This window comes from Mesocricetus auratus, unplaced genomic scaffold (assembly GCF_017639785.1).
Source record: "Mesocricetus auratus isolate SY011 unplaced genomic scaffold, BCM_Maur_2.0 Super-Scaffold_4256, whole genome shotgun sequence".
NCBI classification, from domain to species: domain Eukaryota; kingdom Metazoa; phylum Chordata; class Mammalia; order Rodentia; family Cricetidae; genus Mesocricetus; species Mesocricetus auratus.
Genome location: NW_024429182.1, coordinates 14,538,282 through 14,559,999, shown reverse-complemented (window position 1 = coordinate 14,559,999; position 21,718 = coordinate 14,538,282). Strand labels below are relative to the sequence as shown.

Genomic DNA, 21,718 nt, shown 5'->3' with positions numbered 1-21,718 from the left:
AAATTTTACTAAAAAATTTTATTTAACAAGAGCTTGAAAGTAATGTTAGGACTTTTTCTAACTATCTGTACAAGCTCAGGAACCATCTCTCAAAATACTAGGTAACTTCAGTGTTCACATATCTCAATGGAAAGACAATCCCCAAAAGCCTTTTGCAGCCAAATAAATGATTGCATGAACAAGTGATTACTGAACTGCTCGTGGATCCACTATATTGTATCAAAACCAGCAAGTCTGAGGAAATCAAAAATCATTACTCACCAGCAAGGGTATAATCCATATCAAAACCAAAACACTTTATTTTTTCCATGGCTAAACTCCGGTTCACAAACACCCTATGAAAAAAAGAGTAAGAATTATATCTTGATTAACACTGAAGTTTAGTGAAATTATTTTTCTATACTGTTTCATTTATTTTTCCAACCAGCTTTATATTATTGAACATATTTAAGGTGTTTAGCATGATGTCTTGGTGTTACTACAGTGACTATTGGGGTTCAGCAACCTCAACTCACCATATGGTTAGTTTCCCTACTCTCTCCTTTGCCTTTCTAGGATCCCAGACCATTGCCTGTGCTCACAGTATACTTATAGATCTAAGACAAATGTCTCCTAGGTGACTGTGGTTATGTATCCCAATCCCAACCACTAGTTTACTCTCTATTTAATTTTTTTCTTAAGTGATTTTATGTAGTATTTCTTCCTGTATTTGGTTTATTTGCTCAGTGCAATGTCATTTGAGTTCATCTGGGTCACTTCATTGCAAATAGTAGAGTCTCCTTTTTAAAGCTAAATAATATGTGTGTATGGAGTTCATATTCACCCTGCATCTGTGGAGGAATGCTGTGATTGCTTCTGTATCTTGATTATTGTGAATAATGATGCCGTGAGCACTGGAGGGCATCTTTACAGGGTGGGTGACCTCGTTTTCTTTAAGGTACCACTAGTTCATAAGGTATTTATATGTCTTTAGTTTCTTTGGGAAACCTGGTACTATTTTCCACTGTGGATATAACAATTTATGCAACACCCTTGAGATCCTAATTAATTATGATGTTAATTTGACCCTCCCTGATGACTAGATGACCTGTGATTCTGAATACCTTTCTATGTATCTGTTGGCAATTTATGTATCGTTGCCTATTTTTTAACCAGGTTTTCTTTTCTGCTATTTATCTCTTTCCATTTATATAAAAGGGAGGAGGAGGAGACTTCTAGCAGCTCAGCCCAGTGCTGAAGTAGTCAAAAGGCTAAGGGAGAAGTAGCATGGGAGCCCAGGAGTTCAAGCACAGAGAGGACAACATAACAAAAATGAATAGCTGGCTATGATGTTGTATTCCTGTAACCCAGCAATGAAGAGTCTAAGGCAGGAAAACCACATATTCCAGGCCAGCTTGAGCTGGCTACATGAGTTCCAGGCAGCTTGAGCTACAGATAGACCCTGTCTCAAAACAAAACAAAACAAAAGTGTAAGTAATAAGCAAATAGTAAGGAAGTAAGCCAAGAGTGTAAAGCGCATTTAGGAGGCTGAGGCAGGCCAATGTCATGTTCAAGTCAGTCTGGATCTAAGGTGTAACCCTGTCTAAAATTAAGACAAAACAAAACCCTCCACGGTCTGTGGCGCACAGCACATGTAACACCCTGGGTTCAATCCCCAGCATTACATAAAACCAGGCATGGTGGCAGAAACCTGTAATCCAGGTGGAAGAAGGGTGAGCACAAGTTCAAGGTCATCCTCAACTACATAATGAATTCAAGGCCAGCCTAGACTACATGTGACCAAGTCTCAGACACACACAGACACACACATTTAAAAACTTCTTCACAAACTCATATACTTTATGCTACAAAGAAGAGTTTTCAACGACTTGTTTAAAACAATTCAATTGAAGATTTAAATGCAAAAACTATCATTTATTTTCCTGGAAAACATGAAAATCATTTGCATCTCATGGACATAACTGCTACCACATATAGATTAGCTCCATAAATCTGCTAGTTTCTGAAGGAAGTATTACATAAAAAACTTATACTTTCCCTAAGAAAATCTAGGCTTGGGGAGGGGGGCAAGGTGTGTTGGCAAATGCCCTTAAACCAAGAAGAAGCAAATAGATCTCTATGAGTTTGAGACCAGATTGATCCATACAGTCAGTTGGTTCCAGGTCAGCCAGAGCTACACAGAGAAACTGTCTTTGGGAATGAAAACAACAAGAAAAAAGAAAATAAACCTGCCTAGTTTTGGGGAAACCATTATTTATTTCATCTTGACTTAAGCATGTGGTAAGGGAAGGAAAAGAATATTGACAGCCGAAAGGGAAAAAAAAAAGAGGAGAAATGATACCTACCCAAACCTCCTTTTTGTTAATTTCTTGCTGTTATTATTTTGAAGCACTAGAAAAGCAAATATGGGGCTTGCACATCAAGTACTCTGTCGCAGGGCTACAAACCTTAAAACAACAACAATAACTATAGCAAAAACAAAACAAGTACTTAACTCCAAACACCACAATAATCCTCCCAAGTTTTACCCTGCTTTTTCACTGATAACAAAATCTCCTTCATTGCTGAGGATGACCAGCCACATAAATCCTTTTGAAAACAACAGAGGTGAAAGACACAAAATAATGTTTGTAACTCTTAAAACTAAAAGCTACTACTAATGCTGGGGCTTTTCAAACAGGCTCAGGTCTGGCAAAGGGGCCAACTGTATAAATCTTTGCTCAGGCCTTAACAGCTGTCATGCCTAAAATATCCTAAGGGGATACAGGCAGGAGTGAACTGAGGAAGAATTTTCTTTCACATCATGTATTTTAAGAAAGAGGTACAGAACCACAAAGTTTTTTAAAAGTGGTTTCAGTTTTGATAGAGGAAAGCCGTCTAGCTGGTTTTAGCATCATCTGCAATAGCAGGGGAGACTGCTAACGCAGAAAGGCAGAAACATCTCCAGCAAAGCCCCTTTCTTGGTCAGAAGAAAGACTGCACATGCACTGACATGGAAATCACACATATGTTTTCAAAAGACACAGAGAAAACAGCGAGCGTATCCTTGTTAACCTCTGGGAATAATGAATATGAAATATTGAGTTTATGAAAATCTGTGTTTGCCAAAATAATCATTGCTAAATATCAAATTGTATTTCTCATTCCTCTTTGACTTAACTAATCACATTACCTATTCAATTAAACACATTTATTGGCAATGAGTTACAACACATCTCACTTTGTGACCTGTATCATGGAAATTGTGTACTTGAGGGTAGTCAGAGCTACAAAAGCTTACTATGTTCTTAAAATCAGGAAACTCAGTCTGGCAGATGGGTAGGAGCACTGGCGGTGAAGCCTGGCGACCTGAGCTCAATCTTGGGAACATCGTCAAGAAGAGAACTCTCCAAGTGCCTGCAGAGACCTACACTGCCCCCCTACACACACACAATACATTAGTAAAACATTGTAATTAGGAAGTAATATCGTTTATGAAAAACTCCCATCAAATATCCTTTCTCCTTTCGTTCCAAACAAGTACTTTAATTCACAGAATCCACTCCTGTGTCCTCCTCATTTCTGCTGCGATCTTTACAGGAAAACCTCCCTGTATTCTCATCTTTCCTTTCCTTTTCCCTAACTTAACCTATGAAACATACAAGGAGGAACTATACAGAATGAAATCGAATTTGCTGAGGAAACAAAGCTATAATAACCAAGGGGGCAGCTGTGCCATAGAGTACTAAACCAAATAAAGGTACTGCACATACACACCAAGGTTTACAAAGATAACAAGCACCCAGCTGCTGGGAGAGAAGCCTTCAAGTGCGTCTCGGGACAGTCAACAGACACTTACCATCAGGCTAAAACCAATGACACTCCCCATTGAGTTTATACACTAAACAAAGAATAAGATGTGTCAACTATGTGATATCAATGAGGACTAGCTCACTGACACGAATATTTCAAAAATAGACTAATCACAATTTCTATCAGTCAAGACCTTTCTACAGATCTGCCAATACCAATTTACTGTGTTCTTAATTATTAACTAGTAAATAATTCTACCTATGTTCAACAGCATGAACATTTCGGTAAAAATTAAGAACAAGCTTCAAAATGTATAATTACCACCCAAAAACTTATGACTATGCTAATTATCTAATAATAAAGCTAACTCTCAGCCAGAAATCCCACAGGAAATTCAATTGTGAGTTGAAGATCTGAGCATTAATAGGAGGAACAACCTCTAGGAGATGCACAGAAACTGTAAAACCTAACACAGACTTCAATAAAAAACATGTCTAGCAGTATTTACTAACATATCCCACAGCATTAAGACAAAAAAACTTGAAGAATTCCATTCAGATACAGATATTACCTGAAAGAAATAAAATCATTACTATAATGTTCTTTAAGAATAGGGATCTAAGAGTCTTAGACTTAACATAAACATACAATTTACTATATTTGAAATTCTATAAACAGCAAAATCTATTGGTTTTGGATTTGACTATAATTGAAAGCAGAATTACCTCATCTGTCACTGGTTGCCGTTTTGCAAACTGAAACTATCTGGGTAAAGTAGTTCCTGAAGTCACATAACAAAATTCTTCTTAAAATTCCTAATAGAATTCTTTAGTGTGTGTGACTTTAATCTAACTTCAAAAAGACTGCTTAGCCTGAACCAAGCCCCTCAACAGCATGGATCTTCTGAGACTGTGTAGGAGAAAACATCTCTGTGTCTAATTTAACTTGTCACTGGATATCACTGTTGCTCCACACAAATCCATTTGGAATAGAATCTCTCTGGCAATGGTGAACTTTATCTGTAACTCCTCCCTTTGCTTAAGAGTCACAGTTTCCTGGCCAAGTGCCCAACAGTTACTGCAACAACCAATGAGAGTAAGAGATCAACTGTAAAATGTTCTTGGACATCTGTTTTCACTGTGAGCAGTTGCCATTGTGTATTCAACTGCTAGTCAAGAAAAGATTCCAAGTGCATCTGAGTAGGCAAATTCAAATTATGAACTATAATAAATTACTGTCACAACTGCAATTCAAGCGCTTAGGCGACTGGGGCGAGAGAACTGCCACAAATCTGAAGACAGCCTGAGCTATAGAATGAGAAAATAAACAGAAGAAAAAAAAGAAAATGCTATAAATGTAATTTTATTAAAACAATTTAGCAGCTTTTTTTTTCAATTCAGTTCCCGCTTTTGCCACAGACATTTTTCCCCCACTCAAGCTTAAAGCCACATCCAATGTCTGCATGTGCCTTTGTTTACATTTCCAAATGTCTTTAGAATGCGGGTCCTTCACTCTATTCCTGCTGCCAACAGTTTACCAAGGTCATAAACCTCTCTCCCTGTTTGTTCTCACACTGATGCTAACTACTCTGAAGCCAGGTTGCTTGAAATATGTGGTGATATTTTGTTTATGATCTAACAAAGTTTGCCTGACATCAGAATGCAAAGCTAGCCACAGCCGTAGAGACCAGGCAGTGGTGGAACACACCTTTAATTCCAGCACTCAGAAGACAACAGAAGCAGACAGACCTCTGTTAGTTCAAGGCCACCCCGAGTTACACAAAGGTGATCTCAGCACTTGGGATCCCAGGCCTTTAATCCCAGCACTAAAGAGGAATATAAAGCAGGAGGAGACAGGAGCGCAGTGCAGTCTGAGGTTAGGTGGAGACAGATGCAGTCTGGAGATGTAGTCTGAGGACAGGATCACTCCTGCAGTCTGAGCATTGGGAGAGGTGAGAACTCTCCAGTGGCAGCCACTTTGCGTCTCTGACCTTCAGCTTTAACCCAGTATCTGTCTCTGGGTTTTTATTAATACCAAGTAGAATGAATCAGTGTTAAAGAAATGGGGTGTGTGAACCAATGCTCATCTACAAATATTTCACTAGTCCATGTCATGATACAGAAATTTCAATTACTTTTATAGCAATTTGGCAGAAATATATTTTTGTTGAATATAATAATAAAAAGTGCCTATAATATCAGCATTTTAAACAACTGAGGCTAGTTGAGCTACAAGTGAGAACCTATCTTTTAAAAAAAGAACATTTTCTGTCTATATGTTGTTTTTACTATATTTTATAAAAATTACCAGTTATAAATAGAATGGAAAATAATGTTAAAAGCTAGTCCTCTCAGGGAAGCCTGAGAAGTGCAGTTCTTCTAAAGCCCAGCTCTAACAGCTCTAACTCTTACTAAATTATCTTTAGTCAATGCTCAAAACCACCCAACTAATAAATTACCAGTTCTTAAAATTTCAAGAAATTGAAACCTTTTTCATTTTTTAAAAATCGGTTCGATCTTATATTATCCATACCACGAACCCTTTCCTGTTATTGCTTTATTAGTTGCCAGTTATTGATTTATTAAGCAAACTGTTTGCTATTTCCTAAACATGCCTTGAGGCTTTGTTTATACTATGAACTGTCCACTTCTGTTATAATTCAAGTTCCTGCATCTCAAATGTTTTCTCTGAAAAAAACATTTGGGGATCTCATAGATGGCTCAACAGTTAAGAGCACATGCTACTCTTCCAGAAGCAGAGAGCTGAGTTCAGTTCCCAGTACCCATATCAGATGGCTTTAAACCATGGTAACTTCATAGGAATCTGTCATACCTTCTTCTGGTCTCCATGGGCACCTAGATACATATGACAGGCATACAGACACACACACATATATATAAAAATAAGTCTTTTTAAAGAAAGACTGTCCTAAGGTGGTGGTAAAGCACCTGGATAGAGCTGGGAAAAGTATAAGCATGGCAATGTTTTGGCTGTGCTACAAACAGTTATGCTTCTGGAGCTTAGATTACTCTGGTTTATGACAGAGATTTCACCAACAAATAAGCATACATGCTTTATTTTGGCAATTATCTATTTTGACAAACACATAAAATGTGCAAGTAATTCCCCTACCATTTGCTTGATTATAAATTGGAGACAAGGATTTATAGCCTTCCTAATACCAAGCAGGCAAAATAGGTTCAATTGAAATGTAACTAGAAACAGTAACAATGTTTGGCAGAGCTTCAAGGAAGGACACAATGGGGAGTTCCTACTAATGGGTACAGGATTCCTTGTGGGAAAAATAAAATATCCTAAAATTAAAGAGCTGAGGATACCACTTGATTGAGCCTAGCAAGAAAGAAAAGATAAGAGAGGCAAAAGGGAGAGAAAGAAGGGAAGGGGAGGGAGAAAAGAGGAGGGCAGTTTTACAGTCAGTGGTATTAGTTGCACAACTCTGCATATACTGAAGCTACTGAACTTCAGGCTCTAACCAGAAAGGAAATGGTGTATTTAGTGTACAATGCCAGATTTTCAATTCTCTAAGGCCTGTTTGGTGCTTTGTGCAGGCTGGGTGAACAATCCACAACCGAGCGTCTTTCCTACCACCTGAATGGATTCTTAAAAGTTGCTTTGTTTCACAATGGTTGCAAAGGTTATGCTGTCTGTTCGTGATGGTCAGAAATAAAAGGCATGGCCTTCAGGATTGGGGTAAAGAGAGGCAGGTAATTCACGCCAAACAGGACTGCTTACAACAGTGGCTAACAAACTCTTAGAGGTCATGACATCTTTCTACTCGTTCAGTGAAGTTACCAAGTTCAAAGAAAATGACAAATGTACACTATTTTGTAAGAGTTTCAGGAAGCCTAACAACCATGGACCTTAGACAAGATTTTGTTCCAAGCCAGAGATGTGTACAGGTGGGTAGGAAGTGGAGGAAAGGGCACATTAAAAACAACAAAAACCTGCATCTGATTCCGATTCTAAGATTCTTATGCAACTGTATTAGAAAGGTAAACCTAGTGGTGTCTGGCAATGTTGGCGTCACCTGTTTCCCAGTTCAAGAGGGCTTCCATGACATCCCCATACAGTGTAACCCTTCATTAAACAAATCATCTTTGGCAGGGTGGTGGTAGTGAACACCTTTAATCCCAGCACTCAGGAGGCAGAGGCAGGTGGATCTCTGTGAGTTCAAGATCAGTCTGGTCTACAGATTCAGTTCTAGGACAGGCTCCAAAGCTATAAGGAGAAACCCTGTCTTGGAAAAAAAAACCCACTAAATCATCTTCACAAATCCTAACAGTCCTTCCTGTATGTACTAAAGAAATTAAAAATGAAGTTCACAGTGTTACACTAAAGTGCAGTCCTAACTTCACCTTAAAAAGAAAATGTTTTACTTCCCCTAATTGTCCTTGGGATAGCTGGCCCTGCTCCTCATTAGACAGCAAGAGGGCTAGCCCCCACACTTAGAAGAGGCGGCCCCACCCACACCACAGGCATGGGAGAGCTGGCCCCTACAGCATGGGCTTAGGAGAGGGAGCTTGCTCCACACCTCACCTGAGGGGTGGTCCCTGTGGCTCAGATGGACCAGCTCAGCTACCGCCCAGACCCACACCCTGGGCCTTCGACTGCCTCATCTACTATCTACCACATCAACGACCTGCTGGAGTTGGTGAATGAACTGGTCCTGCAGAACAATTAACTGATAACCGCAGGATTTCCATGACTCAGGGCAACAGCAGGATGTCCCAAGAGGCGCTTAGGTGAAGGTCCACTGACGATGGTGTGCCAGAGGCCTGAGGACTTGAACTAGACCAATGACTCATTGCAATGGACATTTTATGGGTGGAGCAAAAGGGGTACACTGTGTGATACCCCACAAACACCCAAATCCCCTAGGATGAATGACCAGGTGTTGGAAAAACTGAGGACTAAGGGGGTTTTTGTGTGTTTTGTTTTGTTTTGAATTGATGGGGGAGGGCATTCTTGGGGGGGAAAGCTGCAGGGATGAGGGGAGGATATGCAGGACTGGGAGGTGAGCGGGATTGGGGCACATGATGTGAAATTTCCTAAGAATCAATAAAGAACTATGTTTTTTTTAAAAAAAAATTAAATCAGGCCAGGCTCACACCTTTAATCACAGTCCTTTAGAGGTAGAGGCAGGTGGATCTCGGTAAATTCAAGGCCAGTCTGGTCTATATAGCTGGTTCCAGGACAGCCAGGGCTACACAGTGAGACCCTGTCTCCAAAAACACCAAAAACTGAAACAAAAAACCAAAAGTGAAATTTAAGTATATAGATATATACTAGGATTTTCAAGTATGATTATAAAAGCAAAAATAGTACTAATTTTTATAGTTTTCAGATAAAACTGGTTTAATACTGTCTCCAAGGAACACCCTTAAAAGGGATATATTTTGTTTACCAGATTATACCAAGAAACAGCAGTTTGTGTTTGGTTGGTTAGTTTTGTTTTTTCGAGACAGTTTCTCTGTGTAGCCCTGGGTTGTCCTGGAACTCACTCTGTAGACCAAGCTGGCCTTGAACTCCCACTGCCACCAGTTGCTGGGATTACAGGTCAGCGCCACCACTATTTGGCTTTTACATGGATGTTGGGATTCAAACTGAGGTCTCCACACCTGCACTACTTTACCAACTGAGTCATCTCCCCAGCATGTGATCTCTGCTGCTTATCATCTTAGCATTCAATTAAATAGAATCATATGGAGCTGTGTGTCCGGCTTCCTTTATTCATTTATTTTTGGGGGAGGTGATTCAAGACAAGGTTTCTCTGTATACCCTGACTGTTCTAGAGCTCCCTTTGTAGACCAGGCTGGCCTCAAACTCAGAGATCCACCTGCCTCTGCCTCCTTAGTGCTGGGATTAACGGCGTGCACCACTGCTACCCAGCTGTACTTTCATTTTTCTTGGGCAAATATCTAACAGTGGAACACTGGGGTGATTCGGTGTGTGACTTGAAAACACTGCCATGCACAGGGCAGCCGCTGTTCCACACTGCCAGCCCACACACGCCGGTCAGACATTCTGTCAGTTACTTATACCCCTGGTACACACATATCCATATCCTCTAACTGTTTTTAACTTTAGTCATTCTAATGTGTGTGCAATGGCATTTCACTGTGGTTTCAACCCCAAGTTCCCTGATGAATATGTATCTTCAGAGTGCTTATTTGGCACTTCTTGCCTTTTTTTCCTTGCAAGCAGTTTTGTCCATTTTTAAGATGCATCGTTTGTCCTATATGTTGTAAGAGTTTTTCATATATTTTGAATATAAATTTGTGAGAACACACTATATTATCAGATACAAATATAAAAATATTTTGTCTGCAGCTTTCCTTTTATTTTCTTAGTAATATCTTTCAAAAAGCAAGTATTTGTTTTGATGAAGTTAAATTTGGTCTTTTATATGTTTTAAGTAAAAAAATCTTTTCTGTATTCAACGTGACAAGCATTTAATTGGATCTATAATCCATCTTCCATTATTATTTTTCCATGTGTGCATAGTCTGTTTAAAGGGACAACTCAAAGTTGAGGACGTGGCCCACTGGTAGAGCGTGCACTTGCCCAGCGTGCACGGAGCCCTGGTTTGATGGCCAGCACTGCTTAAACTGGATGCAGTGGTTGCACGACCGTCGTCCCTGCTCTAGGGAGGCGAAAACAGCGAAGGCGAGGACGCAATGACTTCACTAGCCCCACGATAATGATAAATGAATGGGTGTTTCTCGGGGAACACTGACACAGAAAAACACAAAGAACCACAGGACGCTTCTCTGCCCTTCCTACCGGACCCGCTGACCAACCAGAAAGAGCACTCAAACAGAAACCACGCCCTAAGTGTCCCTCTTTCTGCATCCAGCTGCCTGGGACCACGCCCAATGGGGGTGTGGCCACCGTTACAAGTTCACTGCAAGACACCACTACAAAGCAGGAGGATCAGTTCAAGGTTATCCCCACGAGCAAGTTTGAAGCCAACCTAAAATAAAGCCAACCTAAAATACATGGGACTGTCAAAAAACAACAAACAAAACCACCCAAAGGCAAACAAATGAGCATCTTACTAAAATCCTTGGTTTCACTGCTCAAAATCATAGCTACACAAAGGGTCTATCAATTTCCTATTTAATCCTGTGACCTTTGCATCTGTCCTCATACTAATATCAAACTCTCAAGAACCATGGGTTTACACAGGCTCAAACATTCACCCCGCAATGATGGGACATACTATGTGAACATCAGCATGTTTACACAAACATAGATCACTCCACGTGGCCTTGATGTAAGCAGGAGGGGCAGTAAATATGAACTACATGAGGTTGCTAATAGACTAACACAGCCTTATCTTTTTGTTTTTTATAGAAATTTATTGTGTGTGTTATAGTCAGTTTTTGGAGGGAGGCTGCCAGCTCACAAATAATGACATGTAGACTTGTTAATTATGAGAGAGCTCAGTCTTAGATTAACTTGTCCCACAAGTTAACTTAAATTAACCCATATTTTTTAATAATCTAAGTTATACAACATGCTGGGCTGGGATTACAAGCATGAGCTATCTATCACTCCTTGTTTTTTACATGGGTTCTGAAGACCAAATTCAGGTCCTCTACTTCTCTGGCCCCAAATATTTCTGTAAATGGAAAGAATACACTCTAAAATAATAATTTGTTAAGTATAGTGTAATAAATTTATAAAGTACTAACATGATTATTTATAATCAAGTATTACATACTGTACATAGTTATATGGACTTTATATGGTTGGCAGCACAATTGATTTGTTTACTCCTGCATACCATAAAAACACAAATAATGCATTGTACATTGACCCTATGTCACTAGGCAACAGAAATTTTCACCTTCATTATTATCTTATAGGGTCATTAACAAATACAATGTCTGTTTCTGTGAAGTATCATTTTGTGGCACATGGAAGTATTTCATAGATGTCACAAAGTAACAAATTGATGATAAAAACAGTTGACTATAATGATTATAAATAAATCATGCTGGCACACACAATCCCAAGACTTGGAAAGTAGAGGCAAGAGGACTGTGAATTCAAGATTAGCCTCAGGTATAAAATGAGTTACAGTTCAGCCTAGGCTACGTGGAACATTATTTCAAAAACAAACAAAAAAATTCATCCAAAAGCACAAAATTCATCTACTTATTTCTAAAAATAGCAATAACAACTATTAAACTAATTGATTTTGTTTACATAACCCATGTTCTTTTAAGGGACTGTCCCATCAGCAGAGAGAAATAAACCTAAAAGACCATCTTTATCCCTTTATGGTATTGTTCTGTGTTATACTCAACTTTAACTTGTGTACCAGAGTGGGGAAAACAATAATTACCCGTCTCAAATTTTAACTCCATCTAGAAATATAGTTCATCCTAAATCTACGAATAAGTTTTCTAAGTAGCCGTATCATAAAAATGCTTCTGCCAGCCAAGTGATGGTGGTGCACACCTTTAGTCCCAGCACTTGGGAAGCAGAGGCAGGTGGATCTCTGTGAGTTCAAAGCCAGCCTGATCTACAGAGTGAATTCCAGGACAGCCATGACTGACTGTTACACAGAGAAAACCTTTGGGGGGAGGGGGAGCGGCCTGGGAGCTTTTGCAATCTGTAACATGGAAGCCTAAATACATAGTTCTTTTTAATTTTTTAATTTAATTTTTACATTTGAAAGAAACCCCTCAAATTCAAGTGATGTTATAAGACATCAAAATATAATGCAGAATTATTATACCCTGGTTCTTCTCTTTATTCAATAATGAAGTTTAGAAAGTAAATTTTGAGAGAGAGAGAGAGAGAAGTAAAGTGGATCAGTGAATTTTACTTTGCCTATAATAAATCCTGATTCAATCTAAATAAACAAGACCCTGAACCATGTCAAAACTCCACACAGGACAAGAGAACAGCAAAGGAACCAACCTAGGATAGGCTAGAAATCAAACAACTAACAGTACTGGGTAACTAACTTGTCACTCATTACAAAGGAAGCAAAAGGAGAATCAATAACTCAAGATCCTCAAACATGTGAGAAAATAATGCAAAAATGAAAATTATCAGTGTACTTTACAACTCAAAGAGGAGCAGGAACTGACCACACTGTCCAGAAACAGAAGCAGATTCTCAAACATGTGAGAAAATAATGCGAAAATGAAAATTAGCAGTGTACTTTACATTACAAATCAAAGAGGAGCAGGGACTGACCACACTGTCCAGAAACAGAAGCAGAGGCTGCTTTTCGGTCTTTTACCCCACTCTAAGGGACAATTTATCTTTCAATGCCTTTAAATTTTTAAACCTCACTCAATTCTTTGCAGGCCGCTTCTTGTTTCTAATCTTTATAAACATTCTAATAAGACAAAGATTAGTTCTATAGGAAGAAAAGCAGGGTACTTAATGATGTCTTTCAAACAACATAGATCTTCACAGTAGATTATGTATTAACACACTGCAAGCTTTGGTTGACTTTTGTTAAATCTGCCTCCACCTCCAAACTCAGACAGGCAGCATTTCTTATTAATCTTCAATTTACTCAGATAATAGTTCTTTCACAGAGAAAAGTCAAAGAAAGAATAACAAGTACATTACCCGTCCTTAGACATTCTCAAAGACTACTTCCTCTGGATAAGAATACAGGGTCAACAAGCGCCACTGATCTCTGGAGAACTGTAGCTTATTTGTTACAGCTGAGGACACAGGCCCAGAGAGGCCCAACAAATTCGGGAACAAAGCCAGTAGGCTGTATCTCGGGACCAATCTCCTCAGCTTTAAAACTTGAAACCTACTGAGAGGTGGGGGAAGAGACCAGGAAAAATTACTAATGGCCTGGAGTGTTTAATACTGGCCAGTTAAGGAAGAAGACAGCCTAGATGCAAGGTTCTGTAAGAGACAAGAATCGTTACCGGCAAACACAGAAAAAGCAAATTTACCCCCTAAAGAGGCCCTCCAACAGTACACAAACAATGTGAGTTTCACAGAATGGAGCAGCCCTAGTAGGTCAAAACCATTCCCGTTTACTCAGAAAAGGAAAAGACCAGATAAATAATTTAGTTTTAATGAACAATTCAATTACTTTCCCTCTTAGAAAAGAAACGATGTAAGCTACAAGGAAGTGCTTATGTATTTATGTACAGGGGAAATTAAAGTATTTCCGCACCAAATGTTTTCCCCCTTCTGATTTTATTAACTATTTTTTGAGTTGGGTTGTTGGGGTTTTTTTTTTAGGGAGGGGGGATTCAAGATAGGATTTCTCTTATAGCCTTAGCTGTTCTGGAACTCGCTCTGTAGACCTGGCTGGCCTCAAACTCACAGAAATCCACTTGATTCTGCCTCCTGAGGGCTGGGAATGAAGGTGTGTGCCACCACCGCCCAGTTTAAGCATTTTTTTAAGGAAAACACCTGTGTTCAAAAAATATATCTTTTACCCAAAATATTTAGCTCATGTGAAAAGATAAATTTATAAATTTTTATATAAAAGGCAAATCCAGAACATTTTAAAAATTAATAACAAATCTCAGATCAAGCTAAGTTTGAAACATTCCTACCTCCTGTAAGAAATAAGCACATCACAGCTAGATCTGGTGGCATAAGCCTGTAATGTCAGGTACATGGAAGCTGAGTAGAAGGGTTCAAAGTTCAAGGCCTGCATGGGCCACAGAGCAAGTTCAAGGTTAGTCTGGACAACTTGTGAAACTTTGTAAATAAAAAAGTAAAAGAACAGGGTTAGGGCCAGGCATGGTAGCTTACATTGTTAGTGCCAGCACCCAAGAGACAAAAGCAGGCAGATCTATGTGAGTTCCAGGCCAGCAAGGGCTATAAGGTAAAACCTTGTCTCAAAAAACAAAAGAAAGTAAAGTGTGAGAGTCACTGCCTGAGCCAGAAGCCCTGTTCAATCCCTAAAACAAACAAAAAACAAAGAGGAACATGAAGATAGATAGTAAATAATTTAAATTAAAGATAAACAATACATATTTATAACTTGGCTGACAGAGTGCTTGCTTAGCACACAAAGCTTCACTTGCCAGCACTGCATAACTAGGCATGTTGGTAAATGCTACAATCTAGCATCCAAGAAACTGGGACAGAATACAAGAGTTTTGTCTCAAAAAGACAAAAGGAGCCAGTGAGATGGCTCAATAACAAAAACTGCTTGCCATGCAAGGTTGATGACCTGAGTTCAATTCATGGGCCCGCATATCGATGGAAGGAGAGAAGTGACCCTATGGTTATCTGATTGGGGCTGTCCTTCTGTGTGCTGTGAATATATATTTCTCTTATTGGGTGACCAATAAAGCTGTTTCGGCTAATGGATAGGCAGGATGTAGTCAGGCAGAAAGTACAGGAGGGGCTACCAGACTGGGAGAATTCTGGGAAGAGGAACACAGAGAGTGGGTCAAGGGGTAGATGCCATGTAGCTGCTGAGGAAACAGGAGATCTGAGCATCACCGGTAAGAGAACACCGTGTGAAAATACACAGATTATTAGCTATGAGTAAATAAGAGAGAGCTAGTCAATAAGAAGCCTGAGCCATCTAAGCCTCTGTGTGTTCATTTTGGGACTGAATGGCAGCAGGACTGGGCAGGACAGAAACTTCCACCAACAGTTATCCTCTGACCTCCACACACATGCTGTGGCACACTCCAGTGTACACACACACACACACACACACACACTGAAAACCATAAGATATGTACACTAAGATGACTATTCTAATCAAAGGACAATAGGAGCTGTGTAAAGATACAAAGAAGACTGTCATGCTCACACACTGTAAAATGAGACATTAGAGCAAATTATATTCCTAGATACAATACCAAAGCAAATGTCCATACAAAACTTTGCACAGATATTCATAATACCATATTTTGATTTTAGGTGTCTATTGCTGTGATAGAACAACGTCACCAAAAGCAACATGGGGAGGACTGCATTTATTTGATGTCCCAATCACAGTTTCATTCCTGAAGAAAGTCGGGACAGGAATCTAAAAGCAGGAACTGCTATTGGATAATCCTGTACACTGTGAAATGTGTTGCTCTCATAAAAAGGTGATTGGCTGGTACCCATGCAGGAAGTATAGGCAGGACAACCAAACTAAGAACTGGGAAGAAAAGGGGGCAGAATCAGAAGTCACCAGCAGAAACAGAGAGAACTAAGATAGGCATGCTGTACTGAAAAAAAGTACCACGTAACATGGTAAAGCATAGATAAGAAATACAGGTTAATTTAAGTGTAAGAGGAGTTAACTAGCCGGGCGGTGGTGGCGCACGCCTTTAATCCCAGCACTCGGGGGGCAGAGGCAGGTGGATCTATATGAGTTCGAGGCCAGCCTGGTCTATAGAGCGAGTTCCAGGACAGCCTCCAAGAAAATACAGAGAAACCCTGTCTCGGAAAAAAAAAAAAGAGGAGTTAGCTAGTAACAGGCCTAGCTATTGGCTGAGCATTTGTAACTAATAATAAAACTCTCTTGTAGTTATTTGGGAAGCAGCTGCTGGGACGAGAAAACTCTGCCTAGAGGAACTAAAGCAGAGGTCATGGAGAAAGGCTGCTTGCTTGGGTGATCAGTTTGCTTTACTATACATCTTAGAACCAACTGCCTAGGCATGATATCACCCCAGTAAGGACAGGCCTTTCCATAGAAATCATCAATTAAAGGCCGCCTCTTCTCAGATGACTCCAGATTGCGTGAAGCTGACAAACAACAACACAAGCAAACAAACAAAACTAACCAGAACATAGTATTATTCACAATAGCCCCCAAAGGAAAACCACCCAAATGCTAAACAATAGGTGAATGAAAAATATAATACAGTTTACCTATACAATGTATTGACATGGATAACTCTTAAAAACATTCTGCTTGCTGGACATGGTGCTACACTACTATAATCCCAGCAGGTAGAAGGCAGAAGAAGGAAGACTGCCACAAGTCTGGGGCTAGCCTCATCCACATAGTGTGAAAGCCCTGTCTCTGTCTCTCTCTCTGTCTCTGTCTGTCTGTCTGTCTGTCTGTGTCTGTCTCTGTCTCTCTCATACACACACACACACACACACACACACACACACACACACACACACACACACGAAAATAATAGTAATATTTTTTAAAGATTTTACCCTATCTGTATGAGTGCATTTCCTGAGTATGAGCATGTATGCTATATGTGTGCCTGGTGCCCAGAGGTCAGAAAGAAGGTGATGGATCCCCTGGAATACAGTTGTAGATAGTTATGAGCCACCAAATGGGTGTTAAGAAAGTGAACCCAGGTCCTTTGCAAGAGCAGTAAATATTCTTACCTGATGAGAGCCATCTCTCCAACTCCATAAAACTATTTTTTCAAAAAAATTTTTGTAATGCTAAGTGAAAGGAGCCAGACACAAAAGTCCATAGAATATATGATCTCCATTTGTATGAAATACCCAGAATAAATCAGTCTATGGAGATGGAAGGTATGTTTGTGTTTGCCAAGGGCTATAGGGAAGACAGAATGGAGAGTTAGTCTTATTAAGTGACAGGCTCCTTTTGGAGGTGATAAAAATGTTCTAGAAATAGACAGTGGTAAGGGTTGTGAAATCTTTTGACTATAAAAATTTCACTGAGTTGTATACTTTGCAAAGGTACATCTTATATCAAGTTCCCCCAAGTCAATTTAATTAAGAACATCTGTTCATCAAAAGATTACTGATAAAAAAACAAACATAATCTGGGTAATGATTTGTTACAACAGAAACTAAACTTGAGAAGGCGCAGCACTAGCTGACCTGGAACTACTATGTAAGTCAACCTGGCCTCAAAGAGCCTCCTGCCTCTGCCTCTCGAGTGCTGGGATTAAAGGTGTGTGTTAGTTACCACATGCGGCTTTTTAAAATCACTATGGGAAACGAAAGAAGTCAAAGAAAGCACAGGCTATAAAATTATATTCACATGAAATGTCTAGAATAGCAAATTCTATAGACAGTATATGAAGAAAGTAAGATGGGATGGCCAGAAACTAAGAAGACTAATAAAACTAAATATTACTCAATTTTATACAAGTAGGCGTCGCCGGGTGGTGGTGGCGCACGCCTTTAATCCCAGCACTCGGGAGGCAGAGGCAGGCGGATCTTTGTGCGTTCGAGGCCAGGCTGGACCGATAGCCTCCGAAACAATACAGAGAAACCCTGTCTCGTAAAAACCAAAAAAAAAAAAAAAAAAAAAAAACAAGTAGGCGTCAATTACTTTTTTTCGGGGCAGGATTTCTCTATGTAGCCTTGGCTGTCCTGGAAAAAGATCACATACATACTGGCAAAAACTTAGGGAAGTCAAAAAAGGGAATCTCTAAATAGCCAGCTAACATTTGAAGAGTTGTTCAACCTAATTATTTACCAGGAAAGTACAAATCAAAGCCAGAATATTGCATTATACCACAATAACTTTTAAATTAAGTATAAACTTCAAAATATTATTATTAAAGTAGTTTGGAGGCTCTCAGTGCTAAATGGATCTTCAAGAAGAGTAACTGCTTGGGACAAGTAGCTTGAATATTATCAAGAACAATTCATATCTAAAATATACAGGGAATGAATTGTCACTGATTTTTGCTAACCCTTTTATATTTTGAGATAACTACAGATTTAATGCAACAACAAGAAATAATAGGGAGACCAGGCATGGCACTCGGGAGGCAGACACAGGTGGAGCTCAGTAAGTTCCAGGATAAAGTGTTTGAGGTGTAACCGTGAAGGCCCAGCCACCATTAAATGCCAGGTGGGTGTGGTAGCCTGCCTGTGATTCCAGCTTCCAAAAGAAGAGACAGAAATCCCCAGAGACAAGCTACATCTCCAAACTGTCTCAATGAATAAGGTAAAAAAAAAAGAGTAATCCAGAGTAATTCCTAGCATCAACCATGCATTCACATCTAACACATGTGCCCATACACAAATAAAACATGCATGTATACATGTATGCATGCACACACACAGTGGGAGGAGGAGGAAAAAATAATGGAGGCTGAAGATGTAACTCAGTTGGTAGAGCACTTTCCTAGGTTCAGTTCCAGTACCACATAAAACGAGTGTGGTGGTGGAGACCTGTGGAGTTGGACACAGAAGAATCAGAAGTTCAAGCTCGTCTTTAGTTGCATAAGACGAGCTAACCCAGTTAGTCTGGGTTGTGAGTCCCTATCTCTTTAAAAATGCTTAAAAACCAGACAAGTACTGCATTCCACGTTCCTATGTAAAAACTGAAAATGTTTCTCTTGCAGAAGAGCTAGAGTTGAAACAGCCAGAAGCATGCACGGTCAATGGGCAGGGACATTGAGAGGTTAGGTAATGGGTACCAAACTACATTTACTTAAGATAAGATCTGATGTTCCACAGCAGAGTAGAGTGACAATGGTTTTAATAACTTTGGATTTACTATAAAGGGATAGAAAAGACCAGTCCTATGCCTCCCAAAACAAACATACGATAAATGTTTAAGGAGACAGAAATACTAATTACTCAGATGCATTATATACATATGTATCAAACTATCAGAGTACCAAATAAATAAAATGAACCATCTGTCTCAATTTGGAAAGAAAAAAGAAAAAACACCGAATAACACTCAATATCTTTACGTGGTAAAGAGAGAAATTAGATTTACCAGTCTCCCCTAACAGTCTCTCTTTGTATACAATTGATACTTCCCTTGAGGTCCAAAGAAAGCATTATAAACACTGCTAAGTCTCCCAGTACTAATACACTAAGACAGATGCTATGGAACTATTTTTTTTTTTTTTTTTGGTTTTTCGAGACAGGGTTTCTCTGTATTGTTTTGGAGGCTATTGGTCCAGCCCGACCTCGAACTCACAGAGATCTGCCTGCCTCTGCCTCCCGAGTGCTGGGATTAAAGGCGTGTGCCACCACCGCCCGGCACTATGGAACTATTTTATGAGTGCCAGTGCCAACAAATTCACTTTTATTCCTTAAATTATATAATTAATTTGAAAAGAAATTATTATTCAATAGGTTTAAATAAAGACTGGCAAGGCTTTGGAGATTTCAGGTCAATTTAAGCAATAATTTCTGAACACTGGAAAGAGCTCAGTGGTTAGGAGTATAAATGCTTTTGTAGAGGACCCAAGTTTGGTTTCCAGAATAGCAGCTTGGTCATCTGTACACACACCTAATAAATCTTAAAAGAAAACTTGAAGGCTAGGCATGGCGGTGCACACCTTTTATCCCAGCACTTGGAGGCAGAGGCAGGGAAATCTCAGTGAGTTTGAGGCTAGGTCTACATAGCAAGTTCTATGACAAGTAGGGTTATATAGTGAGACCCTATCTCCAAAATAGTATTAGGTAATTAGATAATTCAGATAAATATGTGAAATGTCAGCCAAGTGATGGTGGCACATGCCTTTAATCCCAGTACTCAGGAGGCACAGGCAGGGGGATCTCTGTGAGGCCAGCCTGATCTACACAGAGAAACCCTGTCTCAAAAAAACAGAAAAGAAAAGAAAGTCTCTAAATATTATTAAAGATAAAGAATTGCAATTTTTTTCTTTGAGACAAAAGCTCATTTCTGGAGCATAAACTGGCCTAGAATTCACAATGTAGCCAACAAGGGTAGCCTCAAACACCTGGCAATTCTTCCTGTTTTAGACTCTGGCAACGCTCAGACTACAGATGCAAGCAATCTGTAATCTGAGTGTTTATTAACTTTAATCCAGGCTATATTTTTCAAGTAAGGCAAATGACTGCTTAACTACAAATTCACAAGTTCAACTATCAAGTTTCTCCTCAACATAATAAAAAACACTACTAAACTCACAATCTATGTTCACAAAGAAAGTCAATTCCCTATACTGGAGACACTTTGTTTCATTATACTTATCAGAGCTTCAAAATGGTAAATCCAGTTACCTGATTGCAGCAGCATAGGCACAGTCAAGAGGAAGAGTTGATGGAAACCCAAATGACTCCATTCTGGATTTGATGATTATAAATCCTGAGCTGTACTAAACACTACTAGCGACCACACGTTAGACAGAGTGCTTCTCCAACGCGCTTCTTCCAGGTCACTATGAAGTCTAAGCACCTCGGCTCACCTTCTGACTACAGGATAGCGTATTCCAGTGAAGGGTTTGGCCAGATGAGTATCCTCAAGTCAGAGGCTGAGCAACACAAGGAAACGAGGCAGAACAACAGGCACACACCCTGAAGGTCGGGTTCCTAAGGATACACCACCATCATTTCTGTGTTGACATGTACAACACTAGCACAACGCACGTAATGGTGATGAAGCAGGACAGTATGCTGGCATCCACTTGACTAAGAGCATTTAGCTTCTGTGGGTAGAAATGCATAAAGACCTAAGTTCGCATCCCTAGCACCCACATTAAAATCCAGGCATGGCTATGTGCACCGGTAACCTCAGCACTGAGGGAGGCAGAGACAGGAGATCACCTGGGCTGGCTCCAGGTTCAATCAGAGGGCCTGACTCAAAAGAGTAAGAACAGAATAGTAAAGCAGGACGCACACCATCACCCTCTGGCTTCCATACATACACCATACACAGTCACACATACACAAGAACATTTAGCTTCTTCTAAAAGAAAAATTCCAAACATCACATACAATGCACAAGTTATGAGAATAATTATTACAAACTGCCGGCCTTAGCCTGTGGCAAAATCCAACTCAAGTGTCTTTAATAAAATTTCAGAAACAATACAAATTGACTTAACTAAAATAAAACAAACAACTCTCTAGTACTAGACATACAGCTCAGGTGGCAGAGGGCTTCTATAGCATGCAGAGCCCTGTTTGAGCCCCAGCACTGCATAAAACTGGTACGGGGGCACAGACCTGCAATTTCAGTACTCAAGAGATAGACAAGAAGATCATTACATTCACTGTTATTTCAGCTACA

The 21,718-nt window shown here is 39.7% G+C and overlaps 1 protein-coding gene across 3 annotated transcripts in view; it reads right to left on the bottom strand.

Moving 5' to 3' along the window:
• The window catches only part of Nt5c2 (5'-nucleotidase, cytosolic II), a 136,266-nt gene that overhangs the window by 38,418 nt on the left and 76,130 nt on the right, over window positions 1–21,718 (bottom strand). For 2 of the 3 annotated variants that reach the window (XM_040743388.1, XM_040743391.1), the window contains exon 3: window positions 262–335. In XM_040743388.1, coding sequence (XP_040599322.1) covers window positions 262–335 — 74 coding nt within the window. Of the gene's footprint in view, window positions 1–261; window positions 336–4,517; window positions 4,539–21,718 lie in introns of those variants that run through there. The other variant, XM_040743390.1, reaches the window with a different exon arrangement.